Raw genomic sequence first — 19373 nt, forward strand, 5'->3', positions numbered from 1 at the left:
CAACATATCTGAAAATAGCAAAATCGCAATTGATCATATCACATTAAAACCATTGTTAGCCCAATATTCAGAAACACCAATCACATAAACTAAGATCGGAGAAGCGACACCACAGCTATCTAGTTGCCCGACACCAGCTATAGACATATCGAAAACACCCCAGGTATCTACATGCTGGATACCAGCTATAGATATGTCGAAAGTGTAAATCCGTGAAAGATGAACAATTTTTAGTTGTGAAAGGTGAGCTATTGCAATAATCAACACCGCTCCAGATTCGATGCAGGCTTTGCAGATCACCAAGAATATTAAGGAACTCGTTCTCAACCAATAAACCCAACCATAATTAAACAAAAACTAAACAAAACACTCTAAAAGCAGAGACAAAACACACACTCCAAACGGACAGACACACAAACACCCAAAAAATTAGGTTATTTGATTCAAATAAATATTGCGAAAGATTCGCAGCTCATACTCGGCTCTTATTTAAATCTTTGTACTATTTATAGTTCGAACTGAATGGTAAAACGTATTTTATGTTCGGTGTATTTAGAAGCAGACCTAGCCCATGAAAATTTACATGAGAACAAAATCAAGAAATAGAGAGAGCCACCGATTAGTGAGGATTAGTGAGTGTATTTCAAATTTCTAAGACCCTTCATGTTACCTTGATTCACCGAATTTGCAATTATAAGGTGTGCGGGAGAATGGAACGAGAAATGAATGAAATGAGAATTATAAACAAAATTTACGAAAAAAGAGAGTATGCATGAGAGTATAGTGAATAAAAACGAGTGAGTAAAAATTTTCAATGATGAATATTGTATGAAAAATGATAAGGATGAAAAATGGATCATTCCATCCAAAATATATAGGTTAGAATTTTAGTTTAAAAAGTTTGGAAAGTAATGAAAATTATAAATATTTCATCTAATTTTTCCAGAAAATAGCATAAATTTCATTTTATTCTCTCCCCGTTCCATTTCATTCAAGTGAACACCACCTAAAAAATAATTAATGAAACAATTGAACGATATACTTATAAAATACGTTACAACTGTTTGATAAAATAACCGTAAGAAATTTGAAATCATAAAAATTTCTATTTTTTTAATGAATGTTAAATATACCATGGCCAGTGATTTATTTTTGAATTTATCAAAAATTCTAAACTTCAAATCAACTTCTCGTGGTTTATTTAAAAGAAATTACTGGACAGCTTTTTTAACTAATCCGCCACAAATTATAATTGAAATCAAACTTAAATGCAAGATACAAATTACTATCTCGCGTGTATGCATCGATTATCATTATGTACATTATGTGTATAATTATATACATTTTTTAGAATAATGTTTTGATGATGTATGTATTGATGCTTACCATTTTGTAATATTGATGTTTTAGTTGACCGGAGTGAGTAAAAAAATTCTCCTCGTAGATGAAAAAGATTTGGTGACTAGATGTCTAGATTCCATCGAGAATCTTCATTTCAATATTCATGCATCCGATTGGGATATTCCATGGCCCACGACCTAGATTAATAATAGTAGAAATTTGTAAAACAAGAAAATACTAGTCCAATTGTGATAATGTATATATTAAAGTAAAACTAAGATTATAATTAGTGTATCTAAAATGGTAATTTATCGGAATAAGATCCATCTAATTACAACATCCCATTTTCCAGTCCAACTGCCCAAAATACCTAGATGCGCGATGCGCGCGAACTGTCCAAAATACCGACGGATTACACATTATAACAGTGCGTATACAACTTTCATTTTTTTAAAGAATACGCATGTGTGATATGCTTATTCAGTTTTTGAAAAATAAGGAATACGCGTGTCAGACATGCGTATTCACTAAAAACAAAAAACCGAATACGCATGTCAGACATGCGTATCCTTTATAAATTTTTAAAAAACAAAATTCGCATGTTGCACATGCGTATTCAACAGCTAATTTGGGCACTCCGTCCCGTCAAATCGTAATTTGGGCACCAGGCCCCCAAATGGTGGGTATTTTGGTTTTTTACCCTCTAATTACGTTATGCAACACATTTCTTGATTGTACGACACATTTCGTATCGATTTACCAAACAGCTAGTAATTAATATCGATATCAAAAATTGATGAACTGAATAAATCGGGTACATGAATCAGATCTAAATCCATCTTAAATCTAAATATGATTACATATTAAATAACCGGGTTTTTTTTAAAAATTAACGTGTCAAAGAAAAATCGTGGCAAATATTATCATATTTAATACTTTTAACATCCCAATATAGAAGATAAAAGTTAAAAGCAATCTATATTATATTATAATAGCCGGAATACATATAATTTGGTTCAACGATAATTCTCTAATTTTGATTATTACAAAAATAGATAAATAGTGTTATATATTTAATAAACTACTAAATTATTAAACTACTACTAAATATAGTATATTTATCCTCCTAAACTACGAATACAACTTATCATATTATTAAAAGATATAAATAATAGTGTTACATATCTGCTAAACTACTAAATTGTTAAACTACTATAAATAATTTATTTATTCTATTAAATTACGACCACATGTTATTCTATTATTTTTATTATAAATTTATAATCATTATATATTTATATAAATATTTTAAAAATATAATATAACCTGATAAATAAAAATTTAAAATATTAATGGAAACCCGTGCATCACACGAGATTTATACTAATTAAAATAAAATGGAGGGAGTAGAAAAATAGAGAACCATTCTAACAATTTAAGTTTATAATTCGATTTTGTAAATTAATAATATTCGTTTATTTGTAAATTTATAATACTAATGTCATAATGTTTAACAAAATGTAACATCCTACTACTAAAAAGTTCATTGGTGGAAAATAACAAGTGAAATTTGACCAATCAAGTCTTGCAATTTGCAGTTAAAAATAACCTACGCTAATATCAGACCCGACAGTTAGCTGTGTGATTTAAAAAGTATATTATTATAGTTTCGTTTGTTTAGTTGGTTAGCACCTTCTTAAAAAGTATGCTAACACCTTTCAAAATAAAACTTAAACAAATATAATTTTATTAAAAAATAAATCAAATATCTAATATATAACTACAAATTTTATAAATTTTTATCTAATTTAATATCTAATTACACTCAACTTCTTTATTACCTTTTTTGTAAAAACCAAACACTTTCAATATTAATTTTAGTAATATGATGTATTTATAACGATACAAAACTCTATATCTTAACCTACAAATTATGGCTCATTGGTCTAATTTAAATTTTAAATTCTAATCTTAATCAAATTTTAATCTTTTTTTCAATATCCTATTATTATTATTATTCTAAAAATTAAGAAATATTACATTTGTACACTAAAATTTTAGTTATAAAATAAAGAATTTATGGTGTAAGTATTAAAATATGAGTAGTCATGTCACATTTTTAATATCTTTCGATTTTAATAATTTAGTATTAATATGTGATGGTATTATTAAATTTTAAAATCAATACATGAGAATCGTTATATTCAATATGAACAATATTTTAAATTTTAATATTTTAAATATCCAAATTTGAATCCGACAAAAGTATAATAAAAAAATTATATGTATCATTAATTTCAATAATACATAGTTACTATATTCAATTTAATTATCCTTTAATATTTTTTATTTTTACAAAAAATATTATATAAATATTTTTACAAAAAATATTATATACGCATTTCAAGATTGTGTATTCACTAAAATACAAAAATGAATACGCATCGTAACGCATATCCTTTGTTATTTTTAAAATGGGTCCCCTTCCCCAACCATGATTGGTTGAGATTTATTTCAAACCAACCAACCCTTCCGTAATGAATCATCGCGGAATGTCCGAAAATTGATAAATTTTATTTTATTTAGTTAACAGTTTTTATTCGATTAAAACTCAAAATTAGATATAACCGACACAATTTCAAGCGATTAAGACAGACGAAATTTCTTATTATTCTCCTTTCACAAGTAAATTTATATTATTTTCATTTTTTTATGATTTTTTAAAGTAATTAAATTTGAAAATTCGAATTAAGTGATAAAAAAAGGAAAAATACAAATATTTTTAGAAAAATTCAGAAAAAAAATGTAGGAAAAAAAAATTTTGAGAAAAAAATATTGTAATTTTTTGACTAAATTTATATTAATTTTATTTTTTTATGATTTTTTGAAGTAATTTAAATATGAAAATTATAGTAGGTGATGAAAAAAGGAAAAATAAAAAAAATATTTTCAAAAAATTCCAGAAAAAAATGTACAAATTATATTTTTTGAAAATAAGCAGTGTAATTTTTTTGACCAAATTTATATTATTTTCATTTTTTTATAAATTTTTTAAGTAATTTATATTTGAAAATTCGAAAAAGGAGTTTGGTAAGAATGCATTTAATGCTCCTTCCGCAATGATTCAATACGCAAGAAGTTAGGTGAAGTTGTATTTATTGCTTCCGCAATGAATCATTGCGGAAGGAGTATTCAATTTTCCAAACAACCAACGTGCCAGCGACGCACAAATTAAAAAAAAAAATTCTCTCATTTCGTAATGAATCATGAAAAAATGTCCAAAATATACCACTTTTCACCTTCAAGTACCCACAATGTCCAGATGCGCGGACTGTCTTTTTTACCCGCTAAATACGCATTTGTATCATGCGTATTCCTTTTTTAAAAAATTTTGTAAATGATACGCATGTCTGACATGTGTATTCAGTGTAGCAGTGGATACGCATGTCATGCGTATCCTTTACAAAATTTTTTTAAAAAGGGATACGCATGATACAAATACGTACTCAGCCGGTATTATGGACAGTTTTTCCGCATGTGGGTATTTTGGTTTTTTACCCTTGAATCATTGCGGAAGCATATACTTCCGCGATGATTTTTTTTTTTAAATAAATTTTTTTTGTCCAAGAAAAAATTATAATTTTTTTTTAAATTTATTATAAATTTGATATCCTTTGTTGATTTTATATAAATTTTTGATATCATTTTTTAAAAATTTTTGAACATAAATATTGTTGATTTGACCTTCTATTTTGGTAAAATAAGTACACTAAAAAAATAAAAAAAAATAACAAATATAATATTAATTTTAGAATAATTTATTTATGGTATAAAGTTCGGTTAAAAGAAAATAATATACAATTATGTATCAAAATATTTTAACACATCATAACCACGAATGAAGTACTTTGAGTGTAAATTCTATCATATTTTTCGAAATAAAAAATTTTGTACATTTAAATTTGAAATATAAATATGAATATAAATATATATCAAATATAATAAATTAAATATTTATAAAGTGAGCTTCTTATGTTCACATTTATATCTTTCGAAAAATATTTTATAAATTTAGTAAAAATATATTTCATAAAATAATACAATGTTAATAATTTTTATTAAATATTACTCATTTAATTATTACTATTATATATTAGTTTAAGAAACGTGTACCCGTCATGATTTTTGATTCATAAACTCGTGGTTTCAGGAGTTTACGAATCAAAACCTTTTCGGATAAACGTTTCTCTAAATAATCTAATAGTAATAAATATGAAATGAGGATTATTATATTTGAATTATAATTTTATTATTCAGTGATACATATTTTTACTTAATTTATGAAATACTTAATTTTATTATAGTTGAATTATTTAATATCGACACCAAAATTTTAATATAATACAAGGATGATATATTTATTTTATTTTAAAATAATTAAAGAAGGAAATAGTTTCCGTAATGAATCATTGCGGAAGTACACGTGGCTTCCGCAATGAATCATTGCGGAAGTCCAAGTGACTTCCGCAATGAATCACTGTAGATCCCTTGTTGGTTTACCAGCAGCCCCGAACCAATTGTGGTTGTGAAACTTTTGTCTTTTTTAAAAAAGTGAATACACATGTCTAGAATGTCTATTCATTGAGTATTTTGGACAGCTCCCGCCTATTAGTATTTTGGTATTTATCCCCAAATTATTGGTATTTTTGTTTCACCCTTAAAACATTTATTTTTATTAGCTGATTGAGTTATTTTTTTTGATTAACGGATTGAATTTAACTGTTTCGAATACAACTATTTGATAAATAAATGTTTTAATTAGTTTTTTGTATTGAAAAAGCTCCTCCTAATACTTTTTTCAAAATTAACTTTTTGGGATAAAAAACTATTTCAAAAAATTAATTAAAAAAGATTAACATTTAAAAATTTATTTAATCAAAACTCTAATTTGATTTAAAAAATATTTTTGTGTCAAAAAACTAACTTCCAACAACGGGCATAATAATTAAATGCCATATATGTATTGTAGTGAGATGTTCAGCTCTGTAATTGCTTTTATATAATTTTGGTAATTTTCTTGCTAACGTCTGAGGTTGAACATTGTTTATTTAATTATTGTTTAACATCTTTCATTGTTAACTCATGTGATTATGACGGTAAACAAACCAAGAAACGGTAATTAAGTAGTTAATTTGGTGGAGTTAAAAGTCCAATTATGTCTCCATCAAGAAAATGGTCAATAAAGTTTAATTAGTTAGTATCACATTTGTGATTAATTTGATCTCTTAATTGTTGGCTTGTATTGGATGAATGCGTATCTAGATCTTATCAAGAATTTTAGGGAAGAAGTTTAACTTATAAGAAGAAAAAACCTGATTAAATTCTTGTTTAATTTGACAATGTATTTGCATTAGTAGTATTAAATTATAATTAGTAAAGAAATGAAAGATAAGAAAAGTAGTTCCCCGCCCTCTTCGGTACTCCCTCGGTCCCGATATACGTTTCCTATTTTGACTCCTGACACTATTAATGATAAGTGATTAACTATTAATTTACGTCTAATTTATAAGATCAAATATAGTCATGAGTGATGTCGTTGAATTAGTATTTATGACTACTTTAATATCATGAAAATTTTGTATTTAATACTAATACAAAATTAAAGATATTAACAATTAAAAGTGTGCATTGACAAACATGTGCAACACAAATAAGAAATTTTTTTAGAGACAGAGGGAGTACTAGTCAATTAGGAAAAGTATATGCACACGAAGGTTAAAAATTGTAACCAAACCCTAAATATACTGGCCTAACAACACCTTATTTTATATATATAAATAATAAATATAAATATTTGTTGTTGACGGGATTCGAATCTGAATATTGGGTAGTGTATATATAATAATATAAATATTTGTTGTTGGCGGAGTTCGAACTTGGGAATTTTAGTAATGTATAAATAATAATATAAATATTTGTTATTGGCGGGGTTCGAAACTGAGAGTTTTAGTAGTGTATAATTTTTTAGTATTTAAATCTAACGGTCCTGATCACTTGGTTAAAAAAATCTGACAATCATAAATGAGGATAACCAAACCAACCAAAAAAGGGCATATCATATTATATTCTATTCGAGTTATTATACTATAATATAATATAGATGAGTATCGATATTTGTACAGTGTACACCCAAATTATATGACTGTAAATTCTTTGTCGGTATCAAACATCGAGATTTATACACTTTTGTCGAACATATGAATATAATTCTGATTTAAAATTTTTATAAATTAGAATTTCAAATTTATCATGTGGGGTCCGTGTTGTTTGGTTGGGCTGGGTTTTTAGGGGTTATCTTATGGATGGGCTGGAAATATTTATTTTGAGGTTCGCGGGCTTGATGCTTTTCAACAGCCCTTGGTGGATTTTATCTGCTTTTGTGATGGGCTGTTTTCTTGCATATTCTGGTCTAATGGATCAAGCAGCCTCTACTTAATGGGCTTAATCTAATTTTTTTAGAAAGAATAGTGAAAAGTTAATTTTGTAAAGAGTAATCTTCAAAATTACCAATTCTTTAAAGTGCAACTTGTTCAACTTGTTAAACAACGTATCTGGAACCAAAAAGTATTTTAATTACTAATTTAAATTTGAAATTGTGATTTATTTTAGTTGCAAATATGCTTGCAAGGTTAAGCAAGGACGTAAGGTAACTTTGCAAATATGTTTTAGAAAATGAAATTTTTGCAAAAGCTTTTAGAAAGAAAATGTACTTCTGCAAAAATTCATCAAACTGCATAAACCGCACAAACCGTCCGCACCGCGAAATCCGGTTTATTATTTTTTGTGGTGCGATTGCGGTTTGAATTTTTGACAAACCGCAATCGGTTTGCGATTTGACATTTTAACATTATGGTTCAAAATGCACCGCAATTTTATATATATATATAGATAGATATAGATATATTGATTTATAATATATATATATAATCTATATGAATATATTTTTATATTATAGATTCATTTTTTGTTTATTATAATTTTGTATTACAGATACTAATTTACATATTACAAATTATCGACATATTTTTATTTTAATCAAAAATATATTACTTCTAGCTTTCTTATTAGCTAAACAAGGAGAATACTTACTACTCCGTGATTTTCCTAAAACAAAAATAACAAAGAAAAAGAGTCATTTTGTGTATTTTTCACTTTTCACTTTCAGTGAGATGGACAGCTTAAACTTAAAGAATTGACAAAAAAGAGCTGTTTCTTCTTCTCTTCTTCTTCTTCTTCTTCTAGTTTGCTGTAAGTCTTATTATTTTAGGCCTCGTCAAATATATCAGCTTTTTATTATTTATATATCTATGCCATTGCCATTAAGTCATATTAACTTAATCTTGATAATTACAAACTTGATATGACTTTGTGGTTGAAATAGTTAATTTATGTGATTCTTGAGAACCCCAAGTCAACAAGTTATGAAATTGTATTCAAAGTTGCTAGCTTTATGATTCTTTAATACATTATTTAATTTATCTTGAATTAGGCATTAAAAAGTTTTGAAATTGTAATTAAAGTTGCTAGCTTTATGATTCTTTAATAGTACATTATTTAGCTTGAATTAGGTATTAAAAAGTTTTGAAATTGTAATTAAAGTTGCTAGCTTTATGATTCTTTAATAGTACATTATTTAGCTTGAATTAGGCATAAAAAAGTTTTGAAATTGTAATTAAAATTTCTAGCTTTATGATTCTTTGATGCATTATTTAGCTTGAAATTGTAAGTAAAGTTGCTATCTTTATGATTCTTTGATGGATTATTATGCTTGAATTTGTGTTTAAAGTAGCTAGCTTTGTGATACCTTTAATACATCATTTAGCTTAAATTAGGCATTAACAAGTTTTAAAATGGAATTAAAGTTGCTAGCTTTGTGATTTTTTTAATACTTGTTGTTGCCAAAGGAAGCAAATGAACCCGTAAATTCTTCCGTATCTGCCCATCGTTATGGTCCGTTTGGTTAGAAGGGAACTAGGTAGGACATAGGAATGTTTTTAGAATTATTAATTATAGAACCAACATAAAGAGGAGTGGAAAAGATAATGGAGCACAAATTTTCGATGATAAGGTCTGCGAAGAATACGGGTACATAGCAAGTATGAATGATTATATATGCCAAAATTGTTTGGGTTTTAAGTAGTTGAAGTTTGTAGGAATGGAATGAAGGAAAGGATAGAATTGTGTATATATATTTACGAGAAGGTACTTATTTGTTTGATTGAAAATATCATTCCTTCAAACCAATCATAGAACTAGTATTTGATGGTTAGTTAATTAGGCATAGTGTTTTTTGACAGACTGATCCCCACTTTTTTAAGTTCAGAGTAGAAGTAAGCATCTAGGCCTTATGATATGGATATTCCTGAACTTTTTTCCCTGTTATGGCTTATGAAGTATGATCTGCTTTGAGTTTTGAAACTTAAAACAGTCTATTGCAGCATCCGAGATGGAAGTGAACACCGAAAGATATGGTGAAATTTATGGAGTTGACATATCCGCAATTAGAGAAGCACAAGCACGCATCAGCCCATTTATACACACAACTCCAGTCCTAACATCAGAAACTCTGAATTGTATTGCTGGAAGAAAACTTTACTTTAAATGTGAGTGTTTTCAGAAAGGGTAAGAAGATCTTGACATTTTACTCTTGGATTATCAACTAAAGACAGGATATAAATTGATGAACAATAATAATCTGTTCCCCGAATATGTTACGTAATAATTTCATCAATCTTATATTTCTCTAAAATGAAATGGATTTGACCAAGTAATCATTATTTATCATCTATTGCTTAACAGTGGAGCTTTTAAATTCAGAGGTGCCTCAAATGCCATCCTTTCACTTGATAATGATCAGGCAGCTAAAGGGGTCGTAACCCATAGTAGGTTGGTTGTAGAGCTAAGTTGATTTTTAAGTTAATTATTCTAACTTAATTATTATCTAAGCATTCCCTGATCTTATCTTCGAAATAGTGGAAATCATGCTGCCGCGCTTTCTTTGGCTGCAAAATTACGTGGCATCCCAGCTTATATAGTTATACCAAAGAATGCTCCAAGTTGCAAGGTTGAGAATGTTAATCGCTATGGTGGTCAGATTATATGGAGTGAGGCCACCATGCAGTCTAGAGAAGAGACTGCAAGTAGGGTATTGCAGGAGACTGGTGCAGTGCTGCTTCACCCATATAATGACAAGTGGATTATATGGTACTGTGGTGAGATGTACATCATTTGTAAGCTAAACAGATAATATGAAACAATATAGTCTGATAATTCTGTTTGTCTTATAATATGATTGGATTTCTGAGACAATATGGCATGTTCATTTAATAAGAGGCGGCATTGCACAACTTTATAAGGGTTATTACAACCTACTAAAGCCTCTCTTTCTCTTTTTATAGTAGTAGGACATTGTGAACAACAAGCCATGACATGCATCTGAAAGTTCGTTTTTATGCACTTGACATGATTGCACTTTATCCTGGTCTCATATTCGCAAGAAATGCAAACCAGAAATTATTCTGTACACAGGAATTCTTCTTGATTCTGTAGTAAATAGTAATAAAACAGTTGGTACAACTTTAATTACAGTCTTTTACTTGTCCATTCAGTACCTCACGAAAGTCCTCCTTACCTGTCTATTCTAACCCCCAACACGTAAAGTTAATCAAGAATACGCCTAAGTGGTTATGTTTGTAGAGTTTTACATATTATTGACAATACGATGATCATGTTTGTGCATATTGCACAATGCACTCTGAGACATCTTTGGTGGTTTTGCAGTGGCCAGGGTACCATATCATTGGAGCTTCTCAAGCAAGCGCCACTAGTTGACACTATAATAGTCCCAATAAGTGGTATGTCACTTTTGAAGTGGTTTAGGAAGGAATGAAGGATGATGTTTTGAAATCTTTATTCATTTTTTAATGTTTTACATGTAAAACTAGGTGGTGGTTTGATATCAGGAGTGGCATTAGCTGCCAAGTCCATTAATCCAAATATTCGGATTTTCGCGGCTGAACCCAGGGGAGCAAATGATGCAGCTCAATCCAAAGCAGCTGGTAGAATTATAACTTTGTCTGAAACGAACACCATAGCTGACGGTCTTCGAGCTTCTCTTGGGGATCTTACCTGGTATATGTTATCCTGATATTACTAACTGAGTTTTGACTAACTCTTCCTATGTATAATTGCTTCCTACCAGATTCAACTATTTGAGTTTGACTAACCCTTCCTATTTGTTACTGATTTACACTGGATTCAATGTCCAAGTCTAAATCATATGCAAACCTATAAACATATGTAATAAGTATGCTGCTAGGGGGCATCTAACGCTTTAAGTTCGAAAGAGATAGTTTTTTCCTTTTGAAAAATAAACCCTCAATAACTCTATTTGTACTTGTCAAGTAACGTAATAAGTAAAGGGAACACAATCTGAAATAAGATGTGAGAAAGCTAGGTTGAGTCAACTGATAGTTTGAGTAGCTTTTATCCAGTGTACATATCTTAAATTTTAATTTTAGGCATGCAGCAAGTGCACAAGTCTACTGCATACTCCTTGTTTTTTGGGCATTTAATGTTTCGAATGAATCATTATTGTTCATGTACTTTCTTCCTAAACAATGAATAAAAGTTATCCTAAGCATGGTGTTGTTGAACCATTCTCGTGGAAGAGATAATGTCGCCATGTAGGGAATTGCAGTAACATTGAACTTATGTACTGCTTTAGTTTTAGGTTTTATTCTTGACGTTCCTATTTGTTCTTTTACTGACCTCTGTTAAGGTCGTGCTTGCAACAAAAAAATTTTTCAAGATCATCTTAAGTTTCCACTATTGCAAATTTTTCTTCAGGTTACTGATGATGTGATTTGACATGCAGGCCTATCGTCCGAGATTTTGTTGATGACGTCATAGTTGTGGAGGATAAGGAAATAATAAAAGCCATGCGACTCTGTTATGAAATTCTCAAGGTTGCAGTAGAGCCTAGCGGAGCCATAGGTCTTGCAGCAGTTCTATCCGATAGTTTTAGAGGCAATCCTGCTTGGAAGGACTGCCACCATATTGGAATTGTCCTTTCAGGAGGAAATCTTGATCTGGGTGCTCTCTGGGATTCTCTCTGTTGATAAGTCGAGAAGAAGCTTCAGTTCCTACAGAAAGAGGCCTCTGTCTTTCTCTTAAATGATTGAAGCAAACCTCTTCACGATATTTTCCCTTCTTACTTGGCAAAATAGTTGTCATTTAGCTATCTGTTTACGTTCACGTGTTTGAACGAGTATTCCATTTCGTCTTATGACAAGAATACGAGCTCCTCGGAAAGTTTGTGTTGTCATTAAAGTTTATGCAATTGGAAGTTGGATACTCATTGTTATCAAATTGGAAAACATATATAAATCTGAACTGTTGTGCTGTTAGTCATTGTTATGATTGATAGAGAAATTTCAAAACCATTTTAGAATCCCTCCTTATGCAAGTTTACAGGATTGTAACCAGTGAAACAAACACAAGTGACTGGCAAGGATTAAAACTGAGACAACAAACAATTACCCTGTAAGCACTCAGCATCAAAACTCAGAAATATCTTTGTGAAAAACACAAAGTTTCAACTTCAAGCAGCTGAAACAGACACTCAAAACCAAATATCTACTTGACTAAGCTTTAAGCCTCGTCTTCATAAGCCTTTTCATCTTCTTCGTCTTCATCTTCCTCGTAATCACCTTCTTCATCAGCAGTTGCATCTTGATATTGTTGGTATTCTGATACTAGGTCATTCATGTTGCTCTCTGCTTCAGTGAACTCCATTTCATCCATCCCCTCTCCAGTGTACCAATGCAGGAAAGCTTTCCTGCGGAACATAGCTGTGAATTGCTCACTGACCCTCCTAAACATCTCCTGAATTGATGTTGAATTTCCGATAAACGTTGAGGCCATCTTCAAACCTACAGGAGGAATGTCACAGACAGTTGACTTCACATTGTTGGGGATCCATTCAACAAAGTACGATGAGTTCTTGTTCTGCACATTGATCATTTGCTCATCAACTTCCTTGGTGCTCATTTTGCCACGGAACATGGCAGAAGCAGTAAGATATCGACCATGTCTAGGATCTGCAGCACACATCATGTTCTTTGAATCCCACATTTGCTGAGTAAGTTCAGGAACAGTAAGGGCACGGTACTGCTGTGAGCCTCGAGATGTAAGGGGTGCAAAGCCAACCATGAAGAAGTGTAGTCTAGGGAATGGAATCAGGTTAACAGCAAGCTTCCGCAGATCAGAGTTAAGCTGACCAGGAAAACGCAGGCAGCAAGTGACACCACTCATGGTGGCAGAAATCAAGTGATTCAAGTCTCCAACTATGCCAAAAAAACCAGTCTATTAAAACCACATCAACATGTTTAAAATATGCAACTTATCATACAGAGTGACTTACAACTGGGAGTGGTTAGCTTGAGAGTCCGAAAACAGATATCATACAGAGCTTCATTATCCAAGACCATACACTCATCAGCATTCTCGACGAGCTGATGCACAGACAATGTGGCATTATAAGGCTCCACCACCGTATCAGACACCTTAGGCGATGGAAAAACAGAGAAAGTCATCATCATCCGATCTGGATACTCCTCCCTTATCTTCGATATCAGCAAGGTCCCCATTCCTGACCCCGTCCCTCCTCCCAGCGAATGACAAACCTGAAACCCTATAAATTTAACAATAAACACAGTTCAGTTACGATAAATTCAACTACAAAAAATATCGATGCTCAGCCAAATAGTTAATGATTTCTTAAGAATTTTTGAAATTATAGTTCTGTCACTGCTTATAAAGCAAGGATACGGGTGCGGGGATGCGGGGATGCATGAATTCGGTAAATAAAATAATACGAGGATTCGGGTGCGGGGGATACGGCACATATATTTATTATAAATATATATTTGATGTTATAAATGATGAAATCTATTAACAAAACTAATAGTTTTATTCAAATTGTATCAAATACATGATATAAGCGTATATAAAACAAGAATTTAAACTAAAATTACTTATATATGTAGCATAAATATTAAAAAAATTATGAATTTTAGTTGAGAATTTTTAAGAATATTGAACATCGGAGTGTTCCCGAGAATCCGAGTATCCGATACGGGGGTGCGTGAGGATACGGGGATTCGTTGGGTGACCGAAGAATCCCTGCTTTCTAACAAGTCATAACTAGTATTCAGTACAGCATAAGAAACAACACTAAAAAAATAAATACCTTGGAGGCAATCACAATTCTCAGCTTCCTTACGAACGACATCAAGAACAGAATCAATGAGCTCAGCTCCTTCAGTATAATGTCCTTTGGCCCAGTTATTCCCAGCTCCAGACTGCCCGAACACAAAGTTATCAGGTCGAAAAATCTGACCATAAGGCCCAGAGCGAACACTATCCATAGTACCAGGTTCAAGGTCCATGAGAACTGCACGAGGAACAAAACGACCACAGCTAGCTTCATTGTAGTAAACATTGATGCGCTCAAGTTGCAGCTCAGAGTCACCATTGTATCGGCCAGTTGAGTCGATACCGTGCTCAGCACAGACCACTTCCCAGAACTTGGCTCCGATTTGGTTCCCACATTGGCCTCCTTGGATGTGTAGTATCTCTCTCATTTTTAAAAATAAAATGTCTGTGAATGTACAGGGATGAATATATGATGCGAGATTGAGTAGAAAATGAGCTTTGTAGGTGGTGGACTCGTGGTCCTCTTACGGTGTTAGTGGTCGTAAAGTTCACTCAACCAGCGTTTGCACGTGAAATTTCAAGATTCGGAACTAAAATATGTAAAAAAAAATCATTGAATTTTTCCTCGACCTCCGCTAAAGAGGCAAAAACTCAACCACCGCCCCAACCCTTTGTTGGAATCAAGCCTGCGAGTTTTCAAAAAAAATCATAAAGACATATCGAAGATGTTTATGTAACTTCAACTTGAGGCCAGTCCTTCTGTGTGGACGAAGATGGCTATAATTAGATCTGGCAATACTGACAGACGTGAACACGGTACGAAACGACACGAATAATTAGTGTTTGAGTTCGAATATTTGGTACACGAACACGAAAAAACACGAATACAAGTAGTGCTGAGTTTGAGTTTCCAATATAGGTACTCGACACGGAACGAAAGTACACGGAATAAATAAATAATTAAATTTTTAAAAATATATAATATACATATATATACTAAATACCAAATGTGGATTTTACCTAATCTAAATAACATATTTATAATTATAAATACTAAAATATATATTATTGTTCCTTGACTACGTGAGTGAACATTTCACCATTTAATTATCTGTTACATTTTTTAACAATTAATATTTTTCGTATATAATTCGTGTACTTTAGTGTATTAAACCGGGTAAACACGAATATATTAGTTTCGGGTTAGTGTCACCAAATTGGTACACGAATGCAAATCCGGGTCGGGGTCGGGTTCTTATGACCTAGGGGTTGCAAGTCAGCTAGTTTAGTACACGAAAACACGAAAGTAAACGGAACGTTTGTACACGCCACGTAACGTTGCTAGGTCTAGCTATAATGCAAAAGTAATTATTCTCTGAAAAATGTATTGTACCTTCTGCAAAGTGCAATGCAATGCAATCATACTATACTATGATGAAATGAACTAAACTTGCTTTTCACTCCTTATAATGAACTCAAGATTGCTTCAAAGAAGGGATACATTCTATACTCTAACTACAGACTGTGACCCTGCGAGACTTGCAGATCAATCTACCGTATAATCACATCCTTTTATTAGTAAAACTGTGACCCTGCGAGACTTGCAGATCAATCTACTGTATAATCAAACTAACTCGTGTTCTGAAATCACCAACAATGTCCCTCAAGACTAGAAGTAATAGGTACAAAACAGCCCTAATACGAAATTAGGGCTTCATAAAGTGACCAGGACACTCCTTCTCTAAATGCAAATTCACAAGCTTTAGAGAACAGGGGTTGCTTCCAGACATGAACTAATCCCAGCAGACACTGCAAAACGTACATTTTCTACTCGATATACAGTTTACACAGGTTGCAGATGCAACCAACAGCGCCAGTTTGACAGATCAAAGCAGGAAAGTATTAGTTCCCCAGTCATTTTTAGCCGCAATAACAATATATGACAATTTTATGGAGGTCTCCCTTATACTCTACTACAAATTGACACACACGGAGGAAGAGACAAAGACCTCTTAATATGTTATGATAGCAGTTCTTCATGTCAATATATCCAAATACCAGTAATATCCATATAATAAGAAGCATCAAAGAAATGATAATAACAAAAACTGTCAGTTGGCTAACATACCAGGAAATATTTAAAATTTAAGAACACGAGAGATATAACATAAACTAATATTCGCTCCTTGACAGGATCATCCTCAGATTTGGAGGCCACAAATGCACAGTCCTTGATATCAGCATTCTTAGTAATTAAAGCAGCGTCATCCCTGCCTCAAGAAGAGAATCGAGATCCATCTCGAGAGACTTGACTTCAGTTGCAGGACCAGAAAGGCCACATGTGAAAACCATTCCAGAGTTTAAAGTACTATTCTCAACTCGTTCCTCTGGCACAGTTCCAATATTTTGGATCTTATACAGATCCTGAAGTGGAAGACCACGGTGTGTGTCCACAGGTCTTTTAGGCTCGTCGATATGGTCAAGAGCTTCATAAAGAGTAGGACCCTTGTACCAAGACAGTCTTGCAGACCGCTGAATCATGTAGTCACCCTCGAGTGCAGAAATAGGAATAAAAGGAATTCTGCCAGCTTCATACCCAACCTTCTTCAAGTAGGAAGAGACTGCCTTCCTAATTTTAAGATACCTAGCCTTGGAGTAATTTGGGGTGGTGGCATCCATCTACAGGAGTAAGCATACCATATTAATCAAAACCCGAAATAAGATAAGAAATTATATTAACAACAGAATTAGCTTTCACCTTGTTACAACAACATATCATTTCCTTGACACCAAGGGTATGAGCAAGCAAAGCATATCCAAGAGTCTGACCTTCCTCGGAAATACCAAATTCAAAAACACCACTAATGGAGTCAATTACGAGGATAGCACAATCCACCTGAAATGTACCAGTACCAATAATCATATTTGTGATTAAGTGGCGATGTCCAGGGGCATCAAAGACTGTGCAGTAGTACTTCAATGTTTCAAACTTCCATAAGGAAATATCAATGGTAAAACCGCGTTCATGCTCAGCCTTGATCTTATCAAGCATCCACGCATACTTGGATGACTTCTTGTTCCCCTCGGTAGCCTCATTCTTCAATCTTTGAAGATAGTGATTGCTAATACGACCAAGCCGGTGGACCAAGTGACCAGTTGTGGTTGATTTCCCAGAGTTGACATGGCCAATAACTATAATATTGATGTGAACCTTTTCCTCCGTATCAAAAAGTGGATTGTTAGACTTAACTCTTGTTTCCAGACTAGATGAGCCAAAAGTTACAACCATTCCAGGCTTTCGAACACGAGTCTTAACTCCTCCTACTGGCACAGTTCTCACAGATCTAGTCTTGTATACTTCCTGAAGTGGATGACAATTGAGTTCGTCTGAGGGACATTTAAGCTCAATTAACAACTCGAGGGCTTGATAAAGAGTTGGCCCCCGGTACCAAGACAGTCTTGTGGAACTCTCAATAACATTGTCACCCTCAAGTCCATAAATGGGGACAAAAGGAATTTCATTAGGGTCATACCCAACCTCCATCAAACATGAAGAGACTTCCTTCTTAATCTCATCATACCTTGCCTCGGAATATAAAAGGGTGGTGGCATCCATCTATAGAAGACAACATTACATTATGTTACAGTAATACGGTACTTGAGACGAAGAAAAAATATTATTTTAACGTATACTTTATTGATTATTACTTCATCGAGGTTAAACTGTATGAAGATCAATAATATAAAAACGGAGTTCAGATTCACCTTGTTACAACAACAAATCATTTGCTTGACACCAAGGGCATAAGCAAGCAAAGCATGTTCACGAGTCTGACCTCCCTTAGAAATACCAGCTTCAAAACCACCAACAGTGGAGTCAATTACGAGAACAGCAAAATCAGCCTGAGATGTAGCAACAATCATGTTCTTAACAAAGTCGCGATGTCCAGGAGCATCAATAATCGTGCAGTAACACCTCGAGGTTTCAAACTGCCACATGGCAATATCAGCATTGAGCTTGTTAAGCACCCAAGAATACTTAAACGTCTTCTTGTTCGCCTCAGCAGCCTCATTCTCCGATCCTTCACTATGATCTATACCAGTACCACAAAGCTGGTTGATCAAATGGCGAATAATGGTTGATTTTCCAGCCAATAACTACAATTTTAACATAACCTTTTTCTCCTTCATAGTAAAAGGTTGATCGTCAGAGTTAGATGCAGCAGTCGTCATATCAACAAAAAACCTGGAATCAATCAATTATCATATTAGGGTTTGTCTAGTACATATTAAGCACCAAATTGGAGTGTTCCAAATTGGAGTGTTTTTATTGGTAAAATTGATATAACACAACATAATCACGTAATATAAACGATAGAAAACTTGCTTTGAATAAACAAAATCGCTTACAAATTCAATCCAAATAAACCCACGTATGAATAAGGAAAAAAAAAAGAAAAATTCACCTATATTATGAAGACAGCTCAATATTAGGGCAATGGCCCATAAAATTATAATTTAGGGGAAAGGCCCCAAAATTTCATAATATTAATATAGGTCCCTTTTATCACTAAAAACGTATTTTTATCTGTGTTTTTTTTAAATATATTTATATTTTGTGTTTTATTAATTTTCAAATATTTTATTTATTTTTTAAAAAAAAATATTTTTTCAACATGCATGTCAATAATGCAGAAAGGAGATTTGCAAATACGTTTACTATGGATAAACTAGTATATAACTCGGTCATTTTA

General features: G+C 32.1%; 3 protein-coding genes across 6 annotated transcripts; 1 reads left to right on the forward strand and 2 right to left on the reverse strand.

The window, feature by feature from the left end:
• The first annotated feature begins 8520 nt into the window (after positions 1–8520).
• LOC141683450 (serine racemase) lies at positions 8521–12809 on the forward strand. Of its 3 annotated transcripts, none has more exons than XM_074488180.1 (7): positions 8521–8649; positions 9830–10023; positions 10201–10287; positions 10375–10605; positions 11182–11255; positions 11346–11532; positions 12278–12809. In XM_074488180.1, exons 2-7 carry the CDS (start codon positions 9848–9850, stop codon positions 12519–12521), a joined length of 999 nt encoding a protein of 332 aa, XP_074344281.1. In that variant the 5' UTR covers positions 8521–8649; positions 9830–9847; the 3' UTR covers positions 12522–12809. The 3 variants fall into 3 exon arrangements, with proteins under 3 accessions (XP_074344281.1, XP_074344282.1, XP_074344283.1); XM_074488181.1 differs by having other exon boundaries at positions 8525–8649; positions 9840–10023; XM_074488182.1 differs by lacking the exon at positions 8521–8649 and having other exon boundaries at positions 8689–10023.
• Positions 12810–12832: 23 nt separating this feature from the next.
• Positions 12833–15177, reverse strand: LOC141683449 (tubulin beta-9 chain). The gene is made up of 3 exons (XM_074488179.1): positions 14654–15177; positions 13826–14095; positions 12833–13748 (listed from the first exon to the last, which is right to left on the reverse strand). Exons 1-3 carry the CDS (start codon positions 15045–15047, stop codon positions 13054–13056), a joined length of 1359 nt encoding a protein of 452 aa, XP_074344280.1. The 5' UTR covers positions 15048–15177; the 3' UTR covers positions 12833–13053.
• An 8-nt stretch (positions 15178–15185) lies between these two features.
• LOC141683447 (elongation factor 1-alpha-like) lies at positions 15186–18919 on the reverse strand. Of its 2 annotated transcripts, XR_012560298.1 has the most exons (4): positions 18385–18919; positions 17378–18235; positions 16748–17298; positions 15186–15305 (listed from the first exon to the last, which is right to left on the reverse strand). XR_012560298.1 is itself a non-coding variant. In XM_074488178.1 (3 exons), exons 1-3 carry the CDS (start codon positions 18616–18618, stop codon positions 16873–16875), a joined length of 1518 nt encoding a protein of 505 aa, XP_074344279.1. In that variant the 5' UTR covers positions 18619–18919; the 3' UTR covers positions 15825–16872. The 2 variants fall into 2 exon arrangements, 1 of the variants encoding a protein (XP_074344279.1); XM_074488178.1 differs by lacking the exon at positions 15186–15305 and having other exon boundaries at positions 15825–17298.
• Between the last annotated feature and the right edge of the window lie 454 nt (positions 18920–19373).

Source organism: Apium graveolens, chromosome 9 (genome assembly GCF_009905375.1).
Source record: "Apium graveolens cultivar Ventura chromosome 9, ASM990537v1, whole genome shotgun sequence".
Classification (NCBI taxonomy): domain Eukaryota; kingdom Viridiplantae; phylum Streptophyta; class Magnoliopsida; order Apiales; family Apiaceae; genus Apium; species Apium graveolens.

Excerpts from the sequence above, each read along its gene's own strand:
- LOC141683449 (XM_074488179.1), bottom strand. The coding sequence starts at position 15,047 with ATGAGAGAGATACTACACATCCAAGGAGGCCAATGTGGGAACCAAATC. Across the intron at positions 14,096-14,653 it reads GAATTGTGATTGCCTCCAAG|GGTTTCAGGTTTGTCATTCG; the intron begins GTATTTATTTTT and ends TTAAATTTATAG. Across the intron at positions 13,749-13,825 it reads CAAGCTAACCACTCCCAGTT|TTGGAGACTTGAATCACTTG; the intron begins GTAAGTCACTCT and ends TTTTTGGCATAG.
- LOC141683447 (XM_074488178.1), bottom strand. The coding sequence starts at position 18,618 with ATGTGGCAGTTTGAAACCTCGAGGTGTTACTGCACGATTATTGATGCT. Across the intron at positions 18,236-18,384 it reads TGATTTGTTGTTGTAACAAG|ATGGATGCCACCACCCTTTT; the intron begins GTGAATCTGAAC and ends TGTCTTCTATAG. Across the intron at positions 17,299-17,377 it reads TGATATGTTGTTGTAACAAG|ATGGATGCCACCACCCCAAA; the intron begins GTGAAAGCTAAT and ends TTACTCCTGTAG.
- LOC141683450 (XM_074488180.1), top strand. The coding sequence starts at position 9,848 with ATGGAAGTGAACACCGAAAGATATGGTGAAATTTATGGAGTTGACATA. Across the intron at positions 10,288-10,374 it reads GGGGTCGTAACCCATAGTAG|TGGAAATCATGCTGCCGCGC; the intron begins GTTGGTTGTAGA and ends TCTTCGAAATAG. Across the intron at positions 11,256-11,345 it reads TATAATAGTCCCAATAAGTG|GTGGTGGTTTGATATCAGGA; the intron begins GTATGTCACTTT and ends ATGTAAAACTAG.